This window comes from Poecile atricapillus, chromosome 4 (assembly GCF_030490865.1).
Source record: "Poecile atricapillus isolate bPoeAtr1 chromosome 4, bPoeAtr1.hap1, whole genome shotgun sequence".
Classification (NCBI taxonomy): Eukaryota; Metazoa; Chordata; class Aves; order Passeriformes; family Paridae; genus Poecile; species Poecile atricapillus.
In genome coordinates this window covers 70,682,999-70,710,256 of record NC_081252.1, presented here as the reverse complement: position 1 = coordinate 70,710,256, position 27,258 = coordinate 70,682,999, and the positions used below count along the sequence as shown (strand labels likewise).

The 27,258-nt window shown below is 45.4% G+C and overlaps 2 protein-coding genes across 5 annotated transcripts; one reads left to right on the top strand and one right to left on the bottom strand.

The window, feature by feature from the left end:
• Positions 1-2,403: 2,403 nt before the first annotated feature.
• Positions 2,404-5,865, bottom strand: MRPL35 (mitochondrial ribosomal protein L35). The gene is made up of 5 exons (XM_058838853.1): positions 5,857-5,865; positions 4,749-5,229; positions 4,504-4,654; positions 2,993-3,137; positions 2,404-2,756 (listed from the first exon to the last, which is right to left on the bottom strand). Exons 1-5 carry the CDS (start codon positions 5,863-5,865, stop codon positions 2,568-2,570), a joined length of 975 nt encoding a protein of 324 aa, XP_058694836.1. The 3' UTR covers positions 2,404-2,567.
• Positions 5,866-6,049: 184 nt separating this feature from the next.
• On the top strand, positions 6,050-27,025 carry IMMT (inner membrane mitochondrial protein). Of its 4 annotated transcripts, XM_058839105.1 has the most exons (15): positions 6,050-6,208; positions 10,943-11,019; positions 11,411-11,600; positions 12,957-13,077; positions 15,209-15,289; positions 16,352-16,453; positions 16,995-17,131; positions 18,111-18,214; positions 20,147-20,282; positions 21,235-21,364; positions 22,997-23,011; positions 24,002-24,225; positions 25,058-25,189; positions 25,620-25,749; positions 26,070-27,025. In XM_058839105.1, the coding sequence occupies exons 1-15, from the start codon at positions 6,164-6,166 to the stop codon at positions 26,675-26,677; spliced, it is 2,232 nt and encodes a 743-aa protein (XP_058695088.1). In that variant the 5' UTR covers positions 6,050-6,163; the 3' UTR covers positions 26,678-27,025. The 4 variants fall into 4 exon arrangements, with proteins under 4 accessions (XP_058695088.1, XP_058695091.1, XP_058695089.1 ...); XM_058839108.1 differs by lacking the exon at positions 15,209-15,289; XM_058839106.1 differs by lacking the exon at positions 22,997-23,011.
• The last annotated feature ends 233 nt before the right edge of the window (positions 27,026-27,258 follow it).

Here is a 27,258-nt window from a genome sequence, read left to right as displayed (position 1 = left end):
GGATGGATGGATGATGGATGGATGGATGATGGATGGATGGATGATGGATGGATGATGGATGGATGATGGATGGATGGATGGATGGATGGATGGATGGATGGATGATGGATGGAGGATGGATGGATGGATGGATGGATGGATGGATGGATGATGGATGGAGGATGGATGGATGGATGGATGATGGATGGATGATGGATGGATGATGGATGGATGGATGATGGATGGATGGATGATGGATGGATGGATGATGGATGGATGATGGATGGATGATGGATGGATGGATGGATGGATGGATGGATGGATGGATGGATGATGGATGGAGGATGGATGGATGGATGGATGGATGGATGGATGATGGATGGAGGATGGATGGATGGATGGATGATGGATGGATGGATGGATGGATGGATGGATGGATGGATGGATGGATGGATGGATGGATGATGGATGATGGATGGATGGATGGATGGATGGATGGATGATGGATGGATGGATGGATGGATGGATGGATGGATGGACGGATGGACGGATGCTTCCTAGGCATGTGTTGGAAAGGAGCAGTTCTCAGCTCCCATATCAGGGAGGGCTATGAGAATGGAACTCTGAAGAGAACAGGCCAGCTCTAGGAAGTGGCCTTTACCCCTCCCAAGGCTCCAGTGAAATGTGCATTATTTTAAGCATGTAAAATTTAGGCTGAGGGGAAGGAAACTGCAGCTGGAGATGGTCTGTGGTAACAAGCCTGTGAATGACCTCCCCAGTTTACCATAAACTCACTCTCTTATGAAGAGAATAAGACTGGAGCAGCCCAGTGCAGCCCTCTGTGCCTCCTCTCCTGCCGTAAGGGTTAGTGTCAGTGCAGCTCCAGTGGTCACCAACTGCTGAATCAGGATCCCATCAAAAACAAGACAGACTTCACGTGTGTCCCTGTCATCCTGGAATGAATCAGCCCAAAAACCTTGTGGAAGTGCAAACCCAGCACAGAAGGAAAGAGAATCAGGCAGTTTATTCCTGCTAGGAGGGAGAAAGCTGCTTGGAGAGAGATGATGCTCCTTCTGTAAACAACCTGCTGCCTCTGGCTGCTGGCAAGTCCTCGTGTTGTGATGAACCCTTGTGCTCCTCACCCACAGTCTCCCTTTTGCTGTTAGTTTCAGGTACCTGTTTTGCATCCAGCACATTTGAACTAGCAGAGAACACGTTGGGATTTGCATTTAGACAAACTATTTAAGGCTCATAATTGTGCACTTGGTGTGATTTCTTTCCTGTGATGGGTAGAAAAGGTCTGTGATACAATGGTACACTTGATGCCTCACAAGGACGGCCATTACAACAGTATTCCAAAGGTTGATGTTTTGCTGGTTTTGTTATACTGCTTGATATACATCTTGAATAAAGTCTTAATCTTTTCTTTATTAAAAAAAAAAACAAAAACAAAAACATCTTTAGTCTGTTCAATGTATCTGGCAGGCCAGAATAATCACTTTGATTGCTGTATTATTTTTATCTGAATTCTGGCTGACTGTATATAGATGTATTCACTAAGTGCTGCATGTCCTTCAGAACTTTCTGTATCATGAACTGGAAAAAGAACAAAATACAGCTACTGAACACTCTGAGTAACTAGTGAATTCATTGCAATGCTACAGCCTTGTACAGCAAACCCCCTCTGCTATACAGGCTACCAGGCTCAAAAATGGGTTATCAGGGAATGCTAAAGTACTGCTTTCATATGCTTTCTGGAGTATCAGCTTTGTAGAGAAAACATCTGATCCAACCCTTAGCAAAACCAGGGTCCTAGTTGATCTGCTCACTCCAAACAGCCCCCATGATAAATCCTTGAGTTTGTTCCATTTATGTGTGACCAGGAACGTGCAGTGCGAGGTGTCGTTAGGCTTAAAGGAAAAATAAACAAATTACTCTGACTTGTCTGCCTAAGGATGTCATGCAGGACACAAAGAATAGATTTGACTACTCAAAAATCAATGTGAGTCCTGCAATGACAGATGGTAGCCAATACATTTTAAAATTAGTTATAAAACCAGCATGTAGCTGTGAAACTCTGATTTGGGTTGTTTTTTTCCCTACACTTTCTAGCATGGACACAAGGCAAGTGTGTCATTGTGACAGGCAACACTGCTGAGATGGGTTCTGCTCTCCCCTTTCCTCTTCCCCAGAAGACTCCATTCAGTGAGCCACCAGTAACTATGGATACACAAAAATAAGATTATGGGGTTATTTAAACATATTTGTTTTAAAAAAATAAGACTAAATATGTTGAATTTTTCGCTTTTGGTGCTGTTCAGTGTGTTCCTCCATGTCAGACAATCACAGGAAACAACCAGACATCAGAATGTGTGGGTGACCAGACTGACCTCTGCAAAGTAAAACACAAACTGCAGTTGAAGATAAATTCGAGTATTCCTTTATTGTGGCCATTGATTCCCATAATTCTGCTCAGATGATATGCACATGTTTATTTAAAAAAAGCAGGGTTAGAGATGTACATTCCAAAATCCAGACCATGCCACATGACCACACCCCTTTCCTAGAGATGTGCAAACCCAAGATTTCTACACACGAAGATTTGTGCGGTCGTGGTACTTCTGGAAGGGATCATCGATGTACCAGTTCCTCCTTTTCCAGAAGGAAGTGGTCATTTTATCCAGGAGTTTACACTGTGTCCTCGTGCACAACACAAGCTCCCTCAAACGCTTCTTCCGGGCAGCTGACTTCTTCCACAACCTCTTCTTATAACCAGACTGTCAGGAGAAAACACACACAAAAAACCCATTTCTAGGTAGGTCACTGCAAATACACAAACACAGCCACACTGCTCAGCAAACCTGGATAAATCCCCCACTTTCAGGAAAACAGGAGTCTCTCCACAGAGCTTTTTTTAACTTCCACACCAGCCACTGTTTCTCCCAAGGAAGGCAAACAATTACACTTTACACTGACTGTAAAGAAGAGACTCTCATTACCCAAAAAATCTCACCTTTCTCCTAACCCAGAGGCCATTGTGCAACCGGAGGAACCTTTTGACCACAGATTTCACACTTTTCCTCTTTCCTTTCCGTAAGCTGCAGTAGGTGAGGGTCCTCACTGGCTGCTGGAGTAAGCTTGGAAGTAAAGGCGTGACACTAAAAAAAACCAAACCAACCCCAAAATGGGGAGGAAAACAGAACAGGAATGAAACACCTTTTTCTAGAAGTAATCATTGCTTTTATCACACATACATGCATAGAGAGATCAGAAGGGCTGTGGCTTGTTTGAAGGGTAACAAGGACTCCTCTAATATTACAGCACAGCACCTAATGGGTGTAGGATACCAACTGCAGGGCTGGATTCAAACTCGTTGTTTCACACAGAGCATCTTTTTTTTTTTAATCTACTAAAAGCAGTCAAACACTCAGAAGCCAATATTCAGCTGTTACTTGGATTCAGAAATTACTTTTAGAATATTAATCATAAAATAGTTTGAGTTGGAAAGGACCTTGTAAGTCATCTAGTCCAACACCCCTTAGCAGCAAGAGAAACAGTAGTGAGTACAAGACTAATTGTAAAATATGGCTGCAAAGAATATCCTAATTTGCCTCCTACTCCAAGCATTAATGGTGACTGAAGTGAGAGGCTTTGGGGCTAACACAGACCCATTGCAGAGTGCAAAGGTGCTCAAGAATGTCAGACTGTAGTTTATATATTCTACATGTGTGCACCTATCTGTCTATCTATCTATCTATCTATCTATCTATCTATCTATCTATCTATCTATCTATCTATCTATCTTATATATAAATATATATGGGGGATGGGGTTAGTCTCTTCTCCCAGGAAACAAACAACAGGATAAGAGAAAATGGCCCCAAGTTTTGCCAGGGGAGATTTAGATTGACTTTAGGGAAAACTTAACAGAAGCAGTTGTAAAGCACTGGCACAGGCTGCCCAGGGCAATGGTAAAGTCACCATCCCTGGAGGGATGTAAAATCTGTGCAGATGTGGCACTTGGGGGCATGATTTAGTGGTGGCCTTGGCAATGCTGGGCTAAGGGTTGGGCTTGATGATCTTAGAGGCAGTTTCCAACCTATGATTCTATAATATATCTGTATCTGTTCAACATATATACTACACCTATTGTATAAGTTATATAAAACAACATTATATCATTAAATATAACAGACTATATTAACAATATAATATTAATACACACAACGATAAATTATATGTTATAGGCTACATAATAAATTCACAGTATATTAAATATTATGTAATATACATGCAGCAGAATAAAATGTATGCTCTTAAATGTATTTATGCATAAATACATTTTAATATAAATGCATTTTAAATTATTTCTATTTCTATTAAACAATATAATACATATAAAACATATAAGGTATACAAATAAAATCATATATTAAGTACATATATATAACACATATAGAAACTCCTCCATATATATCTGAAACCCCTTTTAAGGGTTTTTTGCACCAGGGAGAAGCCGCGCACCTGCTGAGCACCGAGGGGGTCCCTGCCCGGGGCCGGTTCTCGCAGAGCAGCCGCGGGGTCCAGAGCGGGGCCGGGGCCGGTCTGTGCCCGAGGCAGCGGGCGGAGGGGCCGCAGAGCGGGAGTGCGCGGGGGGCCCAGCGCCGCAGGATCCCTGCGGGAACACGGGGAAGTCTCAGCACAAACGTCCCAGCCAGACACCCCCAGCCCCAGCACCGAAACCACCCCGACACCGCCCCGGTACCGACCCGCCAGGGCCCCGCGCGCCGCCGCCGCCGCCGCCGCCATGGCCACGCTGCGCCGGGCGGGGCCGCGCCGGGTCCCGCCCACGGGGCTGCGGCCACACCGGCCCTGGGATCCCGCACCAGCCCTGGGGCTCCGCACAGCCCCGGGATCCCGCACCAGCTCTGGGGCTCCGCACGGCCCCGGGATCTCGCACCGGCCCCGGGACTCCGCACCGGCCCTGGGGCTCCGCACGGCCCCGGGATCTCGCACCGGCCCCGGGATCCCGCACCGGCCCCGGGATCCCGCACCGGCCCCGGGATCCCGCACCGGCCCCGGGATCCCGCACCGGCCCCGGGATCCCGCACGGCCTCGGGGTTCTTCTGTCCGCCCTGTCCTCCGAACCGGCCCGCTCCCGCTCCTTCCCCCCGAGCAGCCGTCACCTTTGGTGACCAGCACACACTGACCCTCTGCCCCAGGGGCTTTGCGGCCTGTTACCAAAGTCCCCTAAAAACCCCACCAAGAGGATTTAACTCATTGCGGACATTACTGATGTATTATGATTTATTTTTTTTTTTCTCTTCAGGAGTCTGGCCGGAGTGGTTGAAGGATGAGATAAAAATGACTTCTGAGAGCTCTGAGCCAGAGGTTTATGAGCGATCTGTGAAAGATTACAGCTGTAAATTGTTGATAAATGCTATAAAATGTGCTGTGTTACATTCAGACTGGAGGGACTGGAGCATCTCTTTCCTGAGGAAAGGCTGAGAGAGCTGGGGCTGTTCAGCCTCGGGAAGAGACACCTGAGGGGACGCGATCAATGTCCATCAGTGCCTGAATTTATTTGCATCGTGTCAGTGCTCAGAGCAGGAGCCAGGCTCTGCTCGGTGCTGCTGGGCAATGGGATAAGAGGGAATGGGCAGAAGTTGATGATGCCCAAGAAGTTTCACCTGAACACGAGGAAGAGCTTCACTGTGCGTGACCGAGCACCGGGGCAGATTGCCCAGAGAGGGCGTGGAGTCCCCTCACTGGAGATATTCCAGAGCTGTCTCGTTGCAATCCTCTGCCATGTGCTCTAGGATGACCCTACTTAAGCAGGGAGGTTGAATCAGATGACCAATTGTGGTTCTTTCCAACCTGACCCATTCCGTGATTTTCATTTTTATTTTATTTCGCTCTATTCTGTCCCGCGGACTCCCCGGAAGGCGCGAGCCCTTCTCCGCGCACGCGTCCCCGCGCGCCGGCACCACCCCGCCCCTCAGGTGTCGCGCGGCCCGCCCCGCCCTCCCATTGGCCACTCGAGACCCGTCACGCGCGGCCGCCCCCTGGCGGGGCGGGAGCGCCCGCGCAGGCGCAGTGCCCGCTGAAGGGGGGGCGGAGGCGGCGCCGGCAGGACCCGCGCAAGGCGCCTTCCCGCGGGCCGCGCCGGCCGCCGCTCCGAGCCATGCTGCGGGCGTGCCGCCGAGCGGGGCTCGCCGCGGCCAAGCAGGTGAGCGTTCCCCGGGGGAGCCCCGCCACCCGCCCCCGCTGTAACCAGCCCTGCGACCGGTACGGCCGGGCCAGGCCTGTGGGGAGGGGGGAGTCCCTGTGACCGCGGCTCGGCGCGCGCTGAATGACTCCGCACGAGCGGGCCGCGATTGGCTGCGCAGCCTTTGACGGGCGGCCGTGACCGCCAACGGAGGCGGGGGGCGGGCGCTGGTCGGTGGGGTGTACTACCAGTCCCAGCGTGCACCGCGGCGGGACAGCGCGGGACGGAATGAGGACCGCCGCAAAAGCACGCGGGGACTCGTAGTCCTGAATGGGGTGGCGAGGCTCCGCGTTGCTTGCTGGGGGCTGTAGTCTCGGCCGCCATGCCCGTGACGGGCCCGCAGCTCCGCTGCGTCGCGCCCGGCCCAGACCCCGGGACAGCGCCGGCAGCCGCGGGCGTTGCCCGTGGGCCGGGGGGGGCTCGGTGGGGACGCGCACGGCCCGCCGGCCCCGCGCGGATGGTGCGTGGATGGGTGGCAGGTGCGCTCCCCGGCGGGGAAGGACGTGACCTTGCCTTTCCCGGCGCGGCCTCCCGCGCAGCCCCTCCTGAAGCCGCTGGGTCCGGCCGCCCGAAGGGTCGGGACCGGCGCGTCCTGCTGTGTAGCGTGGTGACACGAGCGATGTCAGCGTTCATGTGTAAGGGGCTCCTGTCCACGCGGTGGGACACGAAAAGGACACAACACGCGATGCCGAGGGCAGAAGTGCCCGTGGGACTCGTGCTGCATGTCTGGGACCTTTGCCTTTGCTTATCAGCAGAGATAAGGATGGTGATATGCTGTGGAGCCTTTTTAAAGCAGTAGGCCAACTTTAGGAAGGCACAAGGGTTTATAGGTGAGGGTGACTCCTTACCAAGGCCCCAGATTGTATTTCAGCTGTCTGATAAAAAATAACCTGATTAGATCACTTTTTTATCCTGCTTTTCATCCCCGTGTTCATTACCCTCTGTTCACACGGTTTAGCAAAGGAGAAGCTGTTCTTCCCTCTAAAGCTCCAGCCTTTCCCACTGCAGCAGCTGCATTTCCTCTGCTGCTCTATAGGGCTGAAGAGTCCTTGGGTAACCTGATGCCCACTGAAAAAAGGCCCTGGGTTTGCCTGGCTGTGGAAAGTTTCTTCTGGAAGTTGAGAAGACAGAAACCAGGCATTGGCTGATATTTATCACTTGAGGCAATTTGTATGTGCTGGGCCTGTAGAAGACTGTGTCTGGAATGACTGTACAGCTCCGGAACAGCCAGGGTGGTGCTTTGCAGCTGGAAGTTGGTCATCAGGCTATAAATATTTAGTGCAAGAGTCACAGAGTGCTTTGGATTGGAAAAGACCTTAAGGCTTTATCATTCCAAACCCCCTGCCCTGGGCAGGGACACCTTCCGCTATCCCAGTTTGCTCCAAGCGCTGTTCAGTCTGGACTTGGACACCTCCAGGGATAGGACATCCAGTTTTTTTGGGCAACCACACCACCCTCACAGGGGAGAATTTATCCCTAAGAACTGTGCAAACACAGAGATGGCACAGCAGTCTCTGAAGTTTGTTATCTGTACCAGAAAGCTTGTGGTGGAGACTGGGAAAACTTTATTCATTCTTTCCTACTGTGAGGTCTGTGCATGGAGCATCACTAAACTTGTAAAAGTAAATTGAGAGAAGGGGATCTTCATCACTTTCAGAAATGTTTTCTGCTACATGTGCAGTGCTGCAGAAGGACTTCTCTCTTGAAATACTTTATAAGTTTTCTGTGAAAAGAAATAGGGTTTTTAATAAAAGTATGTGATATTTGGCAGAAGTCTTGAAGGATGGGAAATCAGAGTTCTGTTGTTGTATCTTACCTCTGTCTTAATGAAGAAAAACTTCTCTGAAGTTTCTGGTTTTCTCTTTCTGTTTAAATGCATGAATCCCATGTTACAGAAATTCTGGATCAGGATACTCAAGCTTGATGCCTAAGAGAGGTTGAGCTGGAACTGAATGAGCAGAGGATGGTGTGTCCTGGCCATGGTTATTTGAAGTTACACATAAAGTATAAACCTGCAAGGCAAATTTAATTTGTTTAATGATGTTCTGCCATGCCTTCCTGCCCTGAGCACTATGGCAGGGTGAGCTCACATGGATATCCTTAAATGTCCTTAAATCACTGGGGCTCATAATGTTAACCAGAGTGAAGGTGAGACATGCCCTGCAAAGTGATTCCTGTGGTGATTAAATAGTAGATAATGAATGTAAAATAATAAGCATTTAAGAAGTTGAGTGAAACAAGTATTTTGTAGAACTGCTGGGGAAGGAGGAAGGGGCACCCTGCAGTGCCCTCGCTGTGGGCATCCTTACTGCGTTTGTGCTGCCTCATCCAAAGAATTTTCTCTCTTCTGCAGGACAGAAAGTGGTTTATTTCTGCTTTTTGAAGGATGCAGCAAAGCACATGTGATGTATTTCTCCAAAATTCTTTGAGGCATTATTACAAATGGCAGGGGTCTAAAAATTTACAAATTCCTGGAAACTATGCAAAGGGGAGATGAGAAAGTACCTGTGAGTTTCCAAATTATGGTGATACAGCAGATAAAAGCAATATTATTATGGTGGCCAAAAGAGAGCAATGCTTCTTTAAAAACTGATTTTTAAAGCATCCGTGGTTTTTTGGAGGTGTTCATGTATTTGTATATGAGGGAGGAAAAATTGAACTTGGGATTCTATTTATAAAACATGGATACCTACAGATTTTAATTTGCTGTTCACTGGCCAGCTGTGGAAATTTGTTGCAGTGTCTTAAAAGATACAATTGATGAGGGCTTGTTTTGGGTTTAATTACTGCTCCCATTTCAACATGTGTGAGTCCCAGTGCCAGAGATGGACAGCCTGTGTTTTGGTTCCTCTCATCTCGATGAAAAATAAATAGAAATGAGGATTTAATTCTAGAACAGTCCAGGCTGGAAGAGATCTGGAAAGATCATCTGGTCCACAGGGCATCTGGACTAAAATCAATAATCCCTCCAAAAACCCCCTTCTGGTGAATAAAGCATAAATTCTGAGCTAAGAGAAGCAGGTGTTCTCCTCTGCCTTGGTGGCTCCCTGAGCACAGCCTGATCCCGAGGGCAGGAACTGATGTTTGCTGAGGGTGTAGAGCCATATGGATCCAGTGTTGTTTGCCATCACCAGCTGTGAGTGGCGGTTTTAGCCACCAGGGACAGGGCTGGCTCAGAAGGCAGCTCCAGCCCGGGTAAGGATGTGGGAATGATAATGATGCAGGGTGCAATAGCCTCCAGAAAGCCTGGCCAGGAGCTCACAAGTGATGGCTTATTTCTGAGGGAGCACCATCTAAAATAAAATCATCCCAAAGTGCTGGAAATTCAGTTTGAACTGATGAACAGAAAATCAGGAGTTTTTACCTCCTCATTTTATTGAATTGAGCTGTATGCATAATGCTGGATTATTTTGCTCCTCCTGGTGTACTGAGAGTCAGGAGCATGTTCAAAAGTTGATAAGAAAATGATTTGTGAGTCTTTTATTAGTGAAATTCCCCTTGAAAGGACCGGTGAAGCCTCAGGAAGTGCTCCTGGGGCAATCAAGTCAGAAAATCAAAAACATTACATGACAAGAATATATTTATTATTATGTTGCCCTTTCTATCCATCACAATCCAGAAAACCACCCACAGTGAGGGCTCCTGAAGGTCTCAGGGCTAAAAGGAGCATGTTTCCTCTCGCTGTACATGTGCTCCTGCTACTAATTAAAAATGCTTTGGCTGCCTTTGTGGAAAGAATAAGAATGCAGTGTTCCTGCCTTTTCCTGTCTGTGCTGTTGGACAGGGATAGGACCTAAACCACAAGAGTTGTGCATGTTATTGCCATGTGCAAAAGGAAATAGAAAAAGTTGTCTTCTTGGGTTATGTTGTAGTGAAGCATCTTCCACTTTTTTCTTTTTTAAAGAAAAAATTCCCCGTTGGGCAAAGTACCTCAACTGTGGGAAAAATTCTTTTTGTACCATGTGCTTTGATTTCTTGGGAGTCCTGTACTTCCCTGTTAGTAATTCCCACATGGGGGAAAAAAACCTCTGAGGGCAACAGCGTGTTTTCTTCTTTCTGTAGTCTTAGAGAAGCTTAACCAGTCTTTCAGAGAAGATAAAAATCTTGGTATTGTGGATTTTGTTGCATAGAATATAATAAAATATCACTCTTCATATACTAATTTAATTTATATTGTAATATGATGTCTGTCTGGAAAGTGTACAGGTTATTAGTTCTTTTAAAGAAGAGGTCTTGGTTTGTAAGCTCAAGGAGTGTTGCTTGTATATCTTAATAATTAAAAATAGTTTTAAGCATTTAAACAGCTGTTGTTGTGTCCTGCCCTGTTCACAGTGAACTGTTCTAGTGCATGAGATTGAAGTGCATCTGAAACTAACCCAGCTGTCCTGCCCATTACACAAATCAGCAAAATAAATGCAGAAAGAAGCTGGGGTAGGGGTTTGTTCCTTCTTGTTTTTCAAATTTTAAATTAAATTTTCAAATAATTTAATGGCTGCTTAAAAAGCCCTTAATCTGCAAGCTGCACATGGGAAAGCTGTTCATGTGTTTACAGAAGAGTCCAGTGCTGTTCTAGGTCACAGCTTTCCTACAGACACACTGAGGTTGTGGCAATGGAGCAAATCAACAAACAGTCCTGCTGTTGAGGGGGAGATGCTTCACTGTGCTCAGTGCTGACCCTGCCTCCTGCCCCCACAGAACAGTCGGTGTGTGAGAGCCTCACTCCGTCCATCGCGCCTGTACCGCGGATATGCAACCCACTCCGGAGAGTCTGGGTACGTAGCGGGGTTTGGAGGGTGGAACTGGTTCTGCAGGTGCAGTGGCCAAGAGGGAATCTGCTCCTTGGTTTCACATGAGAGCAGACTCCTGGCAGTGGGATTTTTGTGTGGAGTAACTCCTGTTCTCATGTTCCTTGTTTGGTTCAGTCAGATTTAGATGAAGAAATTTAAGATGACCAGTATTTATTGTGGAAGTTGTGGGCTGCCATTGTACCTTCGGGTTAGTCGCTAACCAGTGTTGTACCAGGGTGAAGGTGATTTAAAGCAGGTTCTGGGCTTGTTGGCAGGTCCTGGAACAGAGTGGTGGTCCCCAGCTGTAAGCTGAAAACTCACAAACTGATGTTTGCCATATAATGTAATTTACATCACTCTCTTCTTTCCTCCTCAGCATTTCTGTGGGCAAAGTCATTGGTGCAGGTCTCCTGTTTGTGGGTGGAGGGATAGGTGGAACCGTCCTGTATGCCAGCTATGACAAACAATTCCGGGAGAGCGTGGAGAAGGCCATTCCCTACTCTGACAAACTCTTTGAGATGGCACTTGGCCCTGCACCTTCCAGCACACCAATGCCAAAGAAACCAGTAAGTGTTTCCCATCCACCTGCACACATTCACTTCTCTGGTTTTTAAAGAGAGTATCTGCACTTAGGTTTCATATTCTGATTAATTTTGCTTTGTGCTAAGAATTAAAAATGTTTAAGATTCCTTAAATTAATGTATAAGAATAGTGAACTCAGTTCCTACTTGATGCTGCAAAAGTGATGCTTGTATGTTTCCTATTGCCATCTCGTGATTGTGGTGTGTGAGTTGTAAAACTTATTTTTATTTACACTAAAATAATCTAGTAGAATCCCAGCTGAATAGCTGCTCTGCTTATACTCAGAAATAAAATGGGGAGAGAGGCAGGTGACAGGTTGGAATGCAACTGCTTTACTAGAGGTTTAGTGTGTAGTTAGTGGTGTAGCAGAATTACAAAACTTACTCTAAGTGAACTTACTTTAGAGAGGACTGAGAACATTCTTGAATGAGTAAAGATTTGAATGGTACAGAGCCAGGCATAAGCATCATACTTTGAAATCTTAGTGGCACTACCCTGGAGAAAGGAGAATCTGATACTGCCTTTGGCACAACTATGGAAATTTGAATCTGGAAGTTTCTCTGCTCCTGCATGTGAAAGGAAACACTTCCCAGTAATCAAGAATACTGAAAATCTGCTCTGGCCATGGTTTTTTTGGTGCTTTCAGAAGCCATTTGGCCTTCAGGAAACTCAAAATTTTTTAATTGAATTTAAGAAAGTTGTTCTTAATGAGTGGGGGAATATCAGAGGAAAATTTCCTCTCTTCTCATTTTAGCTACACTTCGTGTGATCATTCAGCTCTTGGTGCTTCCCAGGCACTAGGGAATTTTACAAACCAGATTGATCAGCAGAGTTACCACATCCCCAGTCATGGCTCTAACTCAGATGGTTTTATTTTTACCTTGTGGCTTTCCACAATGGATATTAAGGGATTAATAACATAAAATGTCACAATACTCTGTGTTTGAATGTTTATCTGCCCCAACCAACAGCATCTGAAGCCTTTCAAAAGGAAATCAGTGAAGCCAAACTTGGGGTTTCTTCATTTAACACACTCAGAAGTGTTTGGGATATTTGGGGCATGAAACTATTTGTTTTTTATGCATAATTTAATAAGTAATTATTTATAGTGAAAACCTCCACAATTCTACCTGTATTTTTGGAGAAGTGCAAACTGAAAATTCCTTCTGAATTAAAAATCAAGTCAAGACACTAGATAGCTGTTTTCATTTACACTTTGAAGCTGAGATATATGGTACAGACACCTGGATATGGAAAAGTTCTTTTCCATTATACTGGAATCAGTGAAATCCAAGCTGTTTGAAAAAACTGATGGTATTTCTTATTTCTGACTTTTCAAGATACATCAAGGTCCACTGAAGATCTCATCTGTAGCAGAAGTAATGAAAGAGTCTAAACAGCCTGCTTCCAAATCCCAAATTCCAAAACCTGACGCTGCTGCTCCTACAGAGGAAAAAGGAGGTAAATTTATAGAATGTCATGTATAAATAAGCAAATGATGTAATGATGCCCTGTATCATATATGTTAGAGTAGATTAAAATTGTCCTTTGAATGGTTGAAGGTAAATGTTGTGATTTCTTAGAATTAATGTTTTATTTTCTTTCCAAGTCATAGCATTTGCCTAAAATGGCTTTAGCTTTTGTTTTTCCCCCTATTTTTTAGGAAATGTATTTAATTTAGAGGATATTTGGAATCGAAGATAAATAGTTACTAACCTGCATAGTTAAGATATGAGACTTGGCAGGACGAGAACTTCAGGTGCTGGACTCTGAGGCTCTTGCAAATACAAGACACTTAATTTGGGATAATTATTGTGCTACTGTAAAGCCAGATCAAATTGAACTTATTTAGAGAGGAGCAGTTGTGATGTCTTTTTATGTTTATTGCTAATGGCTCTGTGTATGTGTAACTAATATCTTGTTGCTATTTATCTAGGAAATCATCCTCTTCTGGAAATAATAACATCCATATCCAATTAATATATTTCTACAGAGGAAAAAATTAAGTCTTATCTCCCTGATATTACATTATAGCACTTAGCATGGAATGGTTGGGAAGGGAGCTTAAAAATCATCTCATTTCAACCAAGGGCAAGGACACCTTCCACTAGGCCCATACAACCTGGCCTTGAGCTCTTCCAAGGATGGGGCAGCCACAACTTCTTTAGGCAGCCTGGTCCAGTGCCTCACCACCCTCACAATAAAGAATTTCTTGCTAACATCTGATCTAACCCTGCCCTCTGTCAGTGTGAAGCCCTTCCCCCTTGTTCAGTCACTCCATGCCCTTGTCAGAAGACCATCTCCAGCTCTCAAGTAGCCCCTTGTTGGTAGTGGAATGTATTAGAAGCTTTTCCTGGAGCCTTCTCCTCTTCAGGCCCAGTTCTCCCAGACTGTCCCCACAGCAGAGATGCTTCAGCCCTCTGAGCGTCTTTGTGGCCTCCTCTGGACTTGCTCCAACAGGGCCATGTCCTTCTAATATGGAGGGCCCAGAGGAGAATGCAGCACTGCAGGTGGGGCCTCACCAGAGTAGAGTAGAGGGGCAAAATCACCTCCCTTGACCTGCTGCCTGCACTGCTGGGGATCCAGCCAGGACACAGGTGGTTCCTGGGCTGCCTGTGCATGTGACAAGGTCATCCACCAGCACCCCAAAGTCCTCCTGGGGGCTGTTCTTGATCCATTCTCCCCCCAGCCTGTGTTTGTGCTTGGCCTTGCCCTGACCCAGCTGCAGGATATTGCACTTGGTCTTGTTGGGCTTGTTGAGCTTCATGAGGCTCACACAGTCCCACCTCTTGAGCCTGTCCAGGTCCCTGTGGATGAGCCTCCCTTCCCTCCAGCGTGACTGCACAGTTCAGCTGGATGTTATCAGCAAACCTGTTGAGGGTGCATCAGTCCCACTGCCCAGGTCACTAACAAAGATGTTAAACAGTCCCAGCAGTGGTGGGACTCACCACTGGTGTTCGCTTGGACATTGAGCCATTGACCACAACTCTTTGAGTGCAACCATCCAGCCAATGCCTTATCTACTGAGTAGCTCAGCCATCAGATCCATGTCTCTCCAGTTTCGACATAAGGATGTCATGCAGGACAGTGGCAAATGCTTTCAGAAATCCAGGGAGATGATGTCACTTGCTCTTGGCTTGTTCAGCTCCTTTGTTATCTATGGAGGGCCTCATCTGCTTGGTCGTCCTGCTCAGGCAGTCAGTAACAGACCCTCACTGTAATGTCACCTATCCCTGCCCTCCCTTTAATGCAGACCCATAAACTCTCGGATGGCTCCTCATCCATCCCCAGGCAGAGCTGCATGCACTCCAGTCGGTCATTGACAAAGCGGGTGATTGCACTCCTTGTCTCCCCTTCCTAAAGAGCCTTCATCCTTCCATTCCAACACTCCAGTCACAGGAGCCATCCCACCATGTCTCCATGAAGGGAGGTTCCCTTTTCCTGGGTCCCTTCTCCCAGCAGCTTTGGTTTAAGCCCCTCCTCACCAGCTCAGCAGGCCCCTGGCCGAAGATGTTGTGGCCTGTGCTTCTCTGGCAGATGGAGCCCGTCTCCCCAGCTGTACTAACTGGTGTGTTCTGCAACTGTTTAACAGCAGGCAAGGCTGCAGCACAGATCATCTCTGCAACAGGGGTAGCCATGTCGGTGCCAGCTCCGGGGATACAGACTGAAGAAGGTGAAAAAAATCATGTGAATTACAATGAAGAAAACCCAAATCCTCTAGTTTCACGTGCATGCATTCTTGCTTCTGTGTTGGTACTTGTCATTGTTTAAAGGTGTGAGTTTCTGTGCCTTGTGCAGAAAACCTTCATCATCTGTTAATAGATTTTTAACACAGTGAGAGCTGCGGCTGATGCCTGGGACAGGTGTAGGTGTGAGCACAAGAGCACTTTGTGATGAACTGAGCTTGCACATACCAGTTTGCCCTGCTCCTGGTGGCTTTGTGACTGCTGTTCAGTCAGGCATCTCTGCCCAGGGACAAGTGAAGAAACTGTTTATTGTTAAACTCAACAAGAGACACCGGCCTTGAGATGATGGTCTCTTCCAGATGAGATTAGATTACGTAAATTCTTTTAGTTATGAACACATTTTGTAGAAAGCATGCCAGGGGTAAGTATATGCTGCAGAGTAATATCAGCATTATTCAGAGGTGATCTGATGGGTTTTGTTGCAGCTTGAGGCTGAGAGCTCTGGGCTGTTTCCTCAGTTCAGATGTAACTTGCTGTTGATCTTGAGCATTAGTTAGGTCAATTCTCACTCTTAAAGGCATTTTAGGTGGCTGTAGGCAAGGGAATAGCGTATAATTGTGAACCACCATAGCCTTCTCACTCATCCTTCATTGTTTGGGTTGAGTTCTGTAAGTGTGCCAGAAGAGAACTGAAAAAAAGCAAGAATAGAGATTCACTTGAAATTTAAACTTGGCTCCGTAAGTGTTTCTCACTTCTTGCTTTGCCTTTGACTTCTGAGTCTTGTGTAATTTTGTAACTAGACTATGGAAAATCTCCAGATGCATGTGGGGTGTCCATGTTCTTGTCTTTAAGTTGTGAGACTGGCCTTTATAATTATGGATATGAAGATTCTTCAGGTAGTTCCAGCATGGCCTTGAGCAGAAGTCAGGTCTACAAAGTGATACCAACTATAAAAATCAGTTTTGATAGTTACTTCCCTACAAGTAACATCTGTACAGCAATTTTGACTCTCCACTTAAGCAGCTTGACTCATTTTTCCTTCCAAATAGGTAAACAACTTGAAGGTTCCCCTGCTATAAAAGAACGCCCCCCAGAAGAAGTTGCAGCCCGGCTTGCCCAGCGAGAAAAAGAGGAGCAAGAGAAGGTATCAGGTGAGTCCACACTGTCACTGTTCCTGTGTGTGTTGCATGGGACAGAACTGTGGAATTGTATTGGCTTTATAGTCCTAAGCTTGTCACACACCTCTTGGTTGTTGTCCCTGTCTTGAGTTGGCAGAGGAAGTAGCGATGAAGTTTCTTCTACCCACTCAGAAGCAACTGAGAATTGAAAAATAATGGAAAATTTGAGGTTGGAATGAACTTCAAAGTTCAAGGAAGATACAAAAATTTACTTTTTTTCTCTTAAGAACCATTAAAACAAATGAACATAGGATATACCTGCACCCCCCTGCAAACCCACAGGAAAGGTCTTCCAGTGGGTGGTGTTTTGCTGTAGGTGCAGCCTTGCCCCTCAAACCCTCCTCCAAATGAGGAGAGCATTTTGGTGACCTTATTCTCTAGGTGGCTGTTTAGCTCCCAACCTGACTAGTACTTTTAGATCATAAAAAATAATATAAGAGATGTATAGGCTGTAACATGTAATTTTGCTAATTATAAAGTCTTTTCTTTATTGTTTAATTGACTTCTTTTCCAGCCCTTGCAGCAACTCTAGAAGGAGCCTTGAACAAAACTGCTCGTGTAACTCTTCAGGCTATCACTGCACAGGAGTCAGCTGTGCAAGCAGTGAATGCCCATTCCCAAATATTGAAGGAGGCCATGGATGAGTCTGAGGTAAATTGGACAAGAGGGGAAAATTTTTTCTTTTTCATTGTATTTAGCAAAACTTTAATCTCAATTAAAAATAAACTTGAAATCTTTCCTTGCAATGCCTTTATATTTATCACAGTTTTAACTTATCTTTCTGCTTGTGAAATGTGGTATAGTTAAATAATACAGAGGTTTTAATTTTGAATTTTGCTGAGGTTTTTTTTCCCAACTCCATGTTCTTTTTGCAACAAGAAAATTCAAGTTAAGACATAAATAATTTTTACACTGTATTTTAATTAGTTTTATTTTAATTCCCAATCCTTTTTTTACCTAGTTAAGATCACGCTGTCCACCCCAATAATGAACTTTTTCCCTTTGCCAACATTCTCTTGCTGGATTTTTTGTTTCTTGTCAGTAAATGGGGAATGTACAAGTGGTAACATTTGTGGTGTGCCTGTGCTGAGGTTTGTGTGGATCTGCCACTGCCCATTCAGTTCTGGAGCAGAGATAAAATTCAGTTGTTAATCAATTAGCAGCAATTAAACATGGGCAACCAACCAAGCACTCAAGACTTAACCTAGTAAAGTAACTGCCTTAAGAGATTGCTTTTAAGCTTATACTAAGCTTTGTTTAAAATCAACCAACTTTGAACGTATTATGGTACTTTAAGTATTAAGCTTAAAAGCAATTTTAAAGTATTAAAGTACTTTTATGCGTGTGGAGATTTTCCCCACAATACATTGTGCACCATACAGTGATCCTCATGTAAGCTCTTCCCTGTGGTTCAGGGAGAAAAACCATTAAGAATCAAACAAAACCAAAACAAAATGCTGGAAGAGAAACATCACTTGTAGAGCTTCCAGCTGTGCTGTTGGAAAACACAAGAATGGTGCTCAGTTTGAGGGAAACGTTCAGCGACACGTGAATCTCAGCAGGCTTCCACTCTGTGGTAGTAATTGTTCAGTAATTGTAATGACCCTAATGAGGAATCTGTGTTTCCCAGGATGCTGGGGAGAAAAAATCCTCCCAGTGGCGCACGCTGGAGGATGCGCTGAAGGACCGGAGGAGGGCAGTGGATGAAGCTACCAACGCCCTTCTGAAAGCCAAGTGAGTTGCTTAAGTCTTGGAGTAATAAATGACATTGCTCATGTGAGGGCTGGCAAACACCAGATGAGTTTCTAGAAAGTGTGGAGTCATATTGAATGATCTGTTTGTGCCAAATCAGAAACGGTTTAATACTCATTAGCATGAGCATTTTAATTTGACATGTGCAGACCTTGGGTGCCTGTGCACAATGTCCTCCCTGTACCAGAGAGTCTGAAACAGTCCTGTTCTTTTTAAGAAGTTGTTAATCTGCTTAGTACTAACATGGAGTGCTGGTAAGTTCAAGTAAGATAAAAAAAAAAATAAAAGATCACAGTCCTTCTAGTACTATTGTTGAATAATTTTGTTAATAATAAAACTATTAATAAACCTAATAATAGAACTAAGGACTTCAGCCTGGAGAAGGGAAGGCTCTGGGGACAACTTCAAGCACCCCAGCACCTAACAGGGCTACAAGAGAGCTGGGAAGGGACATTTTTACAATGGCAGAACAAGAGGGAATGACTTCAACTGACAGAGGGCAGACTTAGATTGGATATTAGGAGGAAGTTCTTCCCTGTGAGGGTGGTGAGGCCCTAGCATGATTTGCTTGGAGAAGCTGTGACTGCCCCATCACTGGAAGTGTTCCAGGCCAGGTTGGATGGAGCTCTTGAGGGACCTGTTCCAGTGGAAGGTGTCCCTATTTGTGGCAGGGGGTGGAATGAGATGATCTTTAAAGTCCCTTCAAACCAAACTGTTTGAGGATGACTCCATGAGTGCATTCTGTATATTGAGTCAGTAACATCACCAGCTTCTTTTAGTTGTAATGATGGAATTAAACCTTGCAGCATCCTTTGGCAGTTCCCTGTGTCCACAGAATTGCTTTTAAGCAATTAGATTTTTACTGAGCACATGCCTAAGAAAAACTTGAATTCTGAATGGCAGCACTGCTCGTACCCAGGGGTCTGTATGACCTGTGTTGATGTGCCCTGAGTGTGGTCTGTGGGCACTGAAGGAGCAGGAATCAAACAGTATCTCCAAGATGACCTTGTAATGAAGTTACAAGAAATAAATTTGGAAACCCTTTGATGCTTCTAAGGTTGAGAGGGTAACAGCCTCCTTGAAACTGCATGGTTGCTATCACATTGTAAACTTCCCTTATCTTTGGTGTTGCTGTGTTGACTAAAATTAGTGGGAGGTGTAATTGAGGTTTCATTGTTAAAACAAAGCTAATGCAAACCCCACATGCACCAGCTTTTATTCTTTATTGCTCTACTGGATATCTTTGCTTTTATTTATTTTCTTAATTTACTTATTTTAAAGCTTGTTCCTTATTCTAATGAGGTAATTGGAAACCTCCGTTGGTTTGAATGGATTTGGAAAAGGAACATTTTTTCACTTTTTCCTTGATTTCCAATTGTGCTAGAGGAAAGCATTTCTTTCCTAATTACAAAAATCCATAATCTATCTTTACAGAGCCCTATAAATTCTCTCCCATCCTCATTAATCTTCACCCCCCCCCCCCGTCCCCCCCCCACCCCCCCCCCCCCCCCCCATGTCCAAAACACTGCTGCAAGCGTAAGACATCTATATTAAAAATGTTTCCTTGCTGCTGTTACATGCTGGTAATGTCTGCTGTCTAATTCTAATTCTAACCTAGTTTGACTAATACTAACTCTTTCCAGTGAACTTCCATCTTCCCTCCAGCTAAACCCTGAGTACTAATTGCAGTGTAAATAATTCTCATTTTACATGGAATAGCCACAGTGACACCTTTAGATTTCAGGCTGTGGGAAAAAGATAATCCTTAGTCAAAGCATCTTAGAGTTGGTAGATAGGAAGCACCAGTAGAGTTACCCAGTAGTTCTTCCTGTGAGTACCAACAGCATAAAGTAAATTTTTTGGGGTGTGATAAGCCTTGTATGTGTTACACTTAGCAGCTGCTTCTCTTTTCAGAGAGGAGTTAGAGAACGCGAAGGGTGTCATCGAGAAGGCCAAGAAGTCTCAGCTGGCAGGAGCCAAACCTCACATTGCTGCTGCAGAAGACAATCTCCATCATATGATTGTGGACTTGGACAATGTGGTGAAAAAGGTAAAGCTTCCTCAGACTGTTTGTAATTGCCTCTAGAGTAGAGACTCCTTGGCAGATTGTGCAAACCAGCCATTCCCAAATCCTCTGCAGGGGATGAGATATTTCATAGAATCACAGAATATGCTGAGCTGGAAGGGACACATCAGGATCATTGAGTCCAACTCCTGGTCCTGCACAGGACACCCCAAGAATTCCACCCTGTGCCTGAGAGTGTTGTCCAAACACTTCTTGAGCTCAGACAGGCTCAGTGCTGTGACCACTTCCAGGGCATTGTGAATTGTAAATGCATCCTCTTGTAGCTGTACTCAGGCTTTGAGCTGGTTATATTGCCACTAATCAGACATGGCAAGTTCTTCACGAGAACCTGAACCCTGTCTTGAAAGAGTGTCTGGGTGGCTCGATGGTGCCAGTCCTTTCTGTTGGCAACTTGTAATTCTTTCCACTTGATTCCAAGGTAATTTACCACAGGATTAGGGAGGAGTTCATGTGCTAATGACTTGGTAGTAAATCACTTTGCAGTTCAGAAGACTGGGAAAGAAATGTAAAGGTGAAGGTTATCTGCCTTTGCAGGAGAGATGGTAATTCATCAGGTGTGTTTGGAGTGAATATAGCCTGATAGTGGGAGCATCAGAACTCACTGAGGATGGCAGCAACCTGTGAGCAAAGAAAAGGAGCTGGAGATGTTTTAAGATACAAACTGAATTCAAGATACTCCTGGCTCTTACAGTGGGCATGTGAAGCAAAATGGATTGGTGATAGTTCCAGCAAATAATTATTTTTAAGAGGTTTAATATCACAGAGTGGGTTTTTGTGCTGTCCCAAGCGAGTATGCCTTGTTTGGGCTGGGGGTTGATATGTGCCAGTATCCCAGCGCTTGGCTTTAAATTATTTGTGTTTTCGGTTTCAATCCCTGCCTCGAAAACCAAATTAATCTCATCCTTGTTTGTTTCAGGTTCAGGCAGCACAATCTGAGGCCAAGATTGTGGCTCAGTACCATGAGCTGGTGGCTAAAGCCAGAGAGGAGTTCCAGCGGGAGCTCGACAGCATCACCCCCGATGTGAAGCCTGGCTGGAAGGGGATGAGTAAGTCTCCCATTGGAGGGGGGGTTACCTCATGCTCGTTGCACTGTGGTTTGTACTGCTTGGCCACTCAATGTCCAGCATCCCAGTTTTCAAATTTTCACAGTATTTGGTTGGTCTGAAGTGAAAATGATTGACAACTAAATTAAGTAAGCTAAAGCAGGCATTATGAATATAATTAGTTCTATCTGTGCTGTGTGGGAAGTATCACAAAATGTAGCTCTTGTGTGATAAATAGCACATTGGTTGTATGAACATCTCTCCCCTCCCTGGTATTTCAGGAAGGGAGCCAGTTCATTCCAGATTTCAGTCAAATCTCTGTTAATCAGTAATCAAATACTTGGTTGACTGTGATTTAGAGGTATTAAAAAACACCGTTTGATAAAGAACTCCCTGAATTTTTCTACATCATCACTGAAACTGAGAGGTTTCATTGTTCATACCCTGCCTGCCGCTGTACATTTTATTTCTGAACTAAACTGACACAGTAACACACCTGTAGCAACAGCCAGTGCAGCACAAAAGCAGTGCAGGCAGCTCACCCCCAGCAATGTTCCCTGCACACTCCTTGCCTTAACTGCTTTCATTTGAAAGACAAGCTGAGTTGCAGGAGGTGGATTGTGTGTGTTCATTACTGTGGATGAGCTCCTGCAGGAACCCATGTGTAGCATGTCCATGGAACAATTACTGTCTGTGGTAGCTCAGAAAAATGAATTCCCTAAAAACCTCAGCTTTCCAGATATTTCCACTCAAGGTTTAACATAAATGTACTAAGTGATCTCAGACTTTTCTAGCTGATGTGTTCAGAAGCAGCTGTTAAGGCTTTATTTCCAGGTGACAGATTTTTTTATAGAATAACTGCCATTTGAAAAATAAAAGTGTTGTCAGTATTTCCTTAATATTTTTTTTGAAGTATACAGTGCAGAATTACAAGAGATTTTCTTAATGGTACTTTATGCTTTAGGAATGTAGACCTTAGTCCACAAAATCATTTTCCTGGCTAAATGACTACAGCAGACCTTTGGAATGGTCAGTTTTCATTTTAAAAACAGCCAATCCCACACACAGTATATGTGGGGGAAACATTTGAAATTGGCCAATAGTTTGTGGAGTTTGCTTTTGAGGTATTGCTAGTTCTGCTGAAAAAAAACTTATTTAGGCTCCCTGGGGATGGAGCTGCCTTTCCTTGCACAGGACAAAATCTTAGGTTTTGTGATCACTGCCTTTCTGTGGGAGGAAAGGGAAGCTCCTGGTAGCTTCCATGTGCCCTGTTTCTTACTGGTGACCAACTGCTTCTGTTTAAGTTTTAGGTTCTGTAAGAATCTAAAAATGTCAGACTAAAACTTCCGATGTCCTGTTGCACTTTCCTACTTCAAACTTCTGTTCCTTGCTTTGGCTGAATTCAAGTGTCCATCTGTGGGTTTCCAAGGGTGATTTTAGTGGTTGGGGTGTCTTGGGCTATGTCTTGCCTGTATTACAGAGACTTTTATACTCCACTGTTCTTCCTTAATTCCTAAGGACTTGGTCTCGTGTTTAAGTCACTGTACATAAGCTCTTAGTTTTCTATTTTACTTTTGCATGACTGCCTTGCTGTAGTGAATGTGCATTAACTTTCCCAACTTCTTTCTGTTGCAGAGATAACTGACTTAGGTGAGTTACTGTCACTTGTTCTCGTTCCTTGAAAGTTATCGCTTCTCTTTGTCCTTTATGTTTGTGTGGGGCATGGCTTTAAGTTACAGGCAGTTAGCAACAAAGGGTGAAATGTGGCATTGCTAGAATATTTCAGGCTGAGGTATGCATTGGGATCCTTTCCAGTCCATTTTACACACTTTGCTTAAACCACAAACTGATCTTTTTGTAACACTGTTACATCCAACAGCTGAGCTTGGTGCTGCTGGTCAGCTTTCCCACTGGACAGTGAGCACCACTGCTCCAAGTCCTTCTGTGCCAGTCCTTTGTCCAGCACTCAACAGCAAGGTGATGAAGGACTGTGCAGTCATGCTTTAGACCCTGCAGGAATGCTTTCCATCCAGATGATTTAACTGGTAGCCAGTGCAAAATGAGCTGCAGCGTTTTATAAAGCCCTTCTCAGGTCACCAAATGCTGCAGTGGTAGCTTGGGTCCTCCTCTCCCAGGTACAATGTGGTTATGAATTGTGCTGCCCTCTGAGTAGCCAAACCTGAAAAGTACAATCTGGGGTAAGGAATCTAATTAGGAGCACTTGATCTTGAGGTCTGTTGAAGAGAAAATGTAATTCTGTACGTCCCTCACAGTGACATTCCCTGCTGCTCTGTGTGAGGGCAGAGGGAAAAATAAGTGGTGGTGTAAAAACCAAGAAATTACAGAGCTGTTGCCAGTCTCTGAGTGTGACATGGAATGGAAGTGTAAATTACAGCTGGGAATATTTCGGAAGAAACCAAGATAATTTCTCTCCTGGAATGAAAATGCAGTTCAGAAAGTGGTCTCGGGTCGGCATTAGCAGAGGTCAAGGGCTTGAAGTGCTCAGAGACCCTCCCTAGAGCAAGCTCACAGATCAATAACTGCTTGGAGCCCCAGAGCGCTCAAGTGGGAGGTGGGAGGGCACTGCAGTGCTTTCCCTGTGGTTTCCAGTCCCTCCCTCATGCCCTGTGTTTCCTTCAGCTGGGCAGTTGTCCACAGATGACCTGAACTCCCTGATCGCGCACGCTCACCGGCGCATCGACCAGCTCAACAAGGAGCTGGCGGAGCAGCGCGTCCGGGAGCAGCAGCACATCGAGTCTGCCCTGGAGAAACAGAAACTTGAAGATAAAACAGCTTTTGAGGTAGCCGTGGCCAAAGCGCTGGAGCGTCACAAAAATGAGATTGAACTAGAACAGGAGAAGAAGGTAAGGTGGCCTAAAGGACCTGGTTAAATCTTAGGCTCAAAAAGGAGGGAGAAGAGTTAATGGGAAAACCCAAAGGGACAACTTGGATGTTCTGGGTAGTGGGAAACTTCACATAGGTGACCCCCAGGCTAAACATGGAAAGGAGATGTTGAGCAAGGAAATGGCTGCAAAGTTGGAATGGTAAAATCATACAAGGAATGATTTTGTGTCGTTACTTGTCTCCTGTTGGAGATAGGATTACTGGATCAAAATAAATCCTAGCATGATTTGGGTTAGAAGGGACCTTCCAGATCACCTTGTTCCAGCCTCCTGCCATGGGCAGGGACACTTTCCACTAGACCAGGTTGCTCCAAGCCCCATCCAGCATGATCTTGCAGAGGGGTTGGGGCAGCCACTGCTTCTCTGGGCAGTCTGTGCTAGTGCCTTACCACCCTCACTGAGAAGAATTTCATTGTTGGATCTGACCATGTGTGGCCATTATAGGGCTACGTAGGGAAAAGGTAAAGTCTCATTGGTTTGGAAACTCATTTATAAACCAGCTTCCAGTGTTTTGAGTATTTGATTTGACATGTTCTTTATTTATTTATATACTATTTTGATAGCTGTGTGAAATGCTTACTAAGTAACCAGCAGTTACTCACACGGTGAACCACAAATCTGTTCCTTAAAATCTTTAGCAAAAGGCTCAGCTGTAAAACTGGACCTCAGCAGGTCTTTAAATGAAATGGACACTGCTCTGACGTGTCCCCCAGTAATCACTGATGTGATACTGTGGCAGTGTGTGACAAGCAGCTGATGTTGTTGGTGCATTACACCCCTCGTGCATGTCCAGGTGGAAGAGGTGCGGGAGGTGATGGAGAGCGAAATGCGGACCCAGCTCCGGCGCCAGGCTGCTGCCCACACCGACCACCTCAGAGATGTCCTGAAGATCCAGGAGCAGGATCTGAAGACAGAATTTGAGCAGGTAAGGGAGAGGAGTCCCGAGGGGAATTAAAGAGATACTTAAGCCCTTGCAAAGCACACGTTTCACGTGACAAGAGCCCTGAACCGTGTTCCAGGGGATTGAAATGGGGGCTGGGGAGGGAAGCAAGCTTACCTTGAGGTGATACAGAGTGCCTCAATGTGTAGGTTTTATTCAGACTGGTCTGAAAAGCTTTTGCTATAGGTGATAAATTTTTGACACAATTGCAGTAATTGTTAAATTCATGCCAGTAAGGTTTCTTACTGGTATATTGTATTTACTATATGCATGGGCCCAAACAAGGACAATATAATAAATATGTATTATATATAATATAAATATTATATATATACACATCTATAAATGTGTCTTAAAAATAAGGTAAATATTATTTACCAGCTGTTTCTGTTACTTGTATTACACTCTGTTTCAGAACCTATCAGAGAAGCTCAGTGAACAGGAGATGCAGTTCAGACGCCTTACTCAGGAACAGCTTGACAACTTCACCTTGGATATAAACACTGCCTATGCCAGGCTGAAGGGAATTGAGCAAGCAGTTGAGAGTGAGCACTGAATTTCTCTGTCTTTAAGGACTAAAACTGAGTTCCCCAAAGTCCCTTTGCCCAAACTTGGGTGTCTAAACCCAGGCTTAGGCACATAGCTCACACTGCTGAGCAGCCAGCAAACCCCAGAGGAGCAATCTGAAGTGGTCCTTCCAAAAGTTGTCTTTTTCTGGCTCTAAATTGTGGGACAGACTTGTTTTAGAGCACGTGCTGAGGGGCAGCTGCTTTGGAAAGCAGAGGGAGGAGAGGGATGGCTGTTGCTGCTTGTTCTCAAAGCCACGTGTGCCCAACTGAGAGCCCCTTCTTGGCTTCCCTTGCAGGTCACGCAGTAGCAGAAGAGGAGGCCAGGAAGGCCCATCAGCTGTGGCTTTCCGTGGAAGCGCTCAAATACTGCATGAGATCGGGCACGGGGGACGGTCCCACGGAGCCCCTGGGGAGCGCGGTGAGGGCCATCCAGGCCAGCTGCGCCGACAACGCCTTCACGGAAGCCTTAATAGCAGCTCTCCCCGAGGAGTCCCTGACACGGGGCGTGTACAGCGAGGAGGCCCTCAGAGCACGGTTCCACACGGTCCAAAAACTGGCAAAACGAGTGGCCATGATCGACGAGACGAGGAACAGCCTGTACCAATACTTCCTGTCCTACGTGCAGTCGCTGCTGGTGTTCCACCCTCAGCAGCTGAAGCCACCGGCTGAGCTCAGCCCCGACGACCTCGACACGTTTAAGTTACTGTCTTACGCTTCCTACTGCATCGAACAGGGAGATCTGGAGCTGGCAGCCAAATTTGTCAACCAGTTAAGAGGAGAGTCGAGGAGGGTGGCACACGACTGGCTCACGGAAGCACGGATGACCCTGGAAACCAAACAGATTGTGGATATCTTGACAGCATACGCCAGTGCTGTGGGGCTGGGAACAACCCAAGTGCAGTGAGCTGGGATTGGAGCTTTGGAGGCAGTTCAGCTGTTCAGTGCCAGAGAGAAAGCCCACGGTCTCCTGAGGGTTCAAACAGAGCTGTTGGCAGGGGCTGGAAGCGGTAAATCAAAGCACGGGTACTGTCTTGTTTCCTTGCACTGTATTTAATTTCACCACCTGTTGTATTTTTATTGGTTTTGAGTTGTCCTGACAACCAACTTCAGGAAGCTTCCCTACAATTTCTGTAAGAATTAATGTTTCCCCATCTTACAAGTGGGCTTGTGATCCAACCAAAATAATGTTTGTAACCTGCCATTAATCATTTGTCACTTTGTCAGCTGAATAAAACAAGACTTCAACCACTTGTTCCTGCTGTTTAAGTCTCCTGTTTAAACATCAGCCACAGCTGGGCAGTACAAAAGCTCAGTCTTTCTCCAGGACCTGAAGAGCTGAAATTCTAACCTACTTTCAAGGAGCAAGAAAGCAAGAATTCACTGCTGTGATTTCTTAATTTGTACATCATTAAAAAAATGAACCCATCTTTGAGTACAGGATATGTACATAACTGGTGTCAGAGCACATTCTGTTTCTTGTCAGAG

Coding starts and splice junctions, on each gene's coding strand:
- MRPL35 (XM_058838853.1), bottom strand. Junction 3,138..4,503: donor ACCCCCTCGGTGCTCAGCAG/GTGCGCGGCTTC, acceptor GGTTTTTTTTAG/TGTCACGCCTTTACTTCCAA. Junction 2,757..2,992: donor GCCTCTGGGTTAGGAGAAAG/GTGAGATTTTTT, acceptor TTCTCCTGACAG/TCTGGTTATAAGAAGAGGTT.
- IMMT (XM_058839105.1), top strand. CDS start 6,164: ATGCTGCGGGCGTGCCGCCGAGCGGGGCTCGCCGCGGCCAAGCAG. Junction 6,209..10,942: donor GGCTCGCCGCGGCCAAGCAG/GTGAGCGTTCCC, acceptor CTGCCCCCACAG/AACAGTCGGTGTGTGAGAGC. Junction 11,601..12,956: donor CACCAATGCCAAAGAAACCA/GTAAGTGTTTCC, acceptor TGACTTTTCAAG/ATACATCAAGGTCCACTGAA.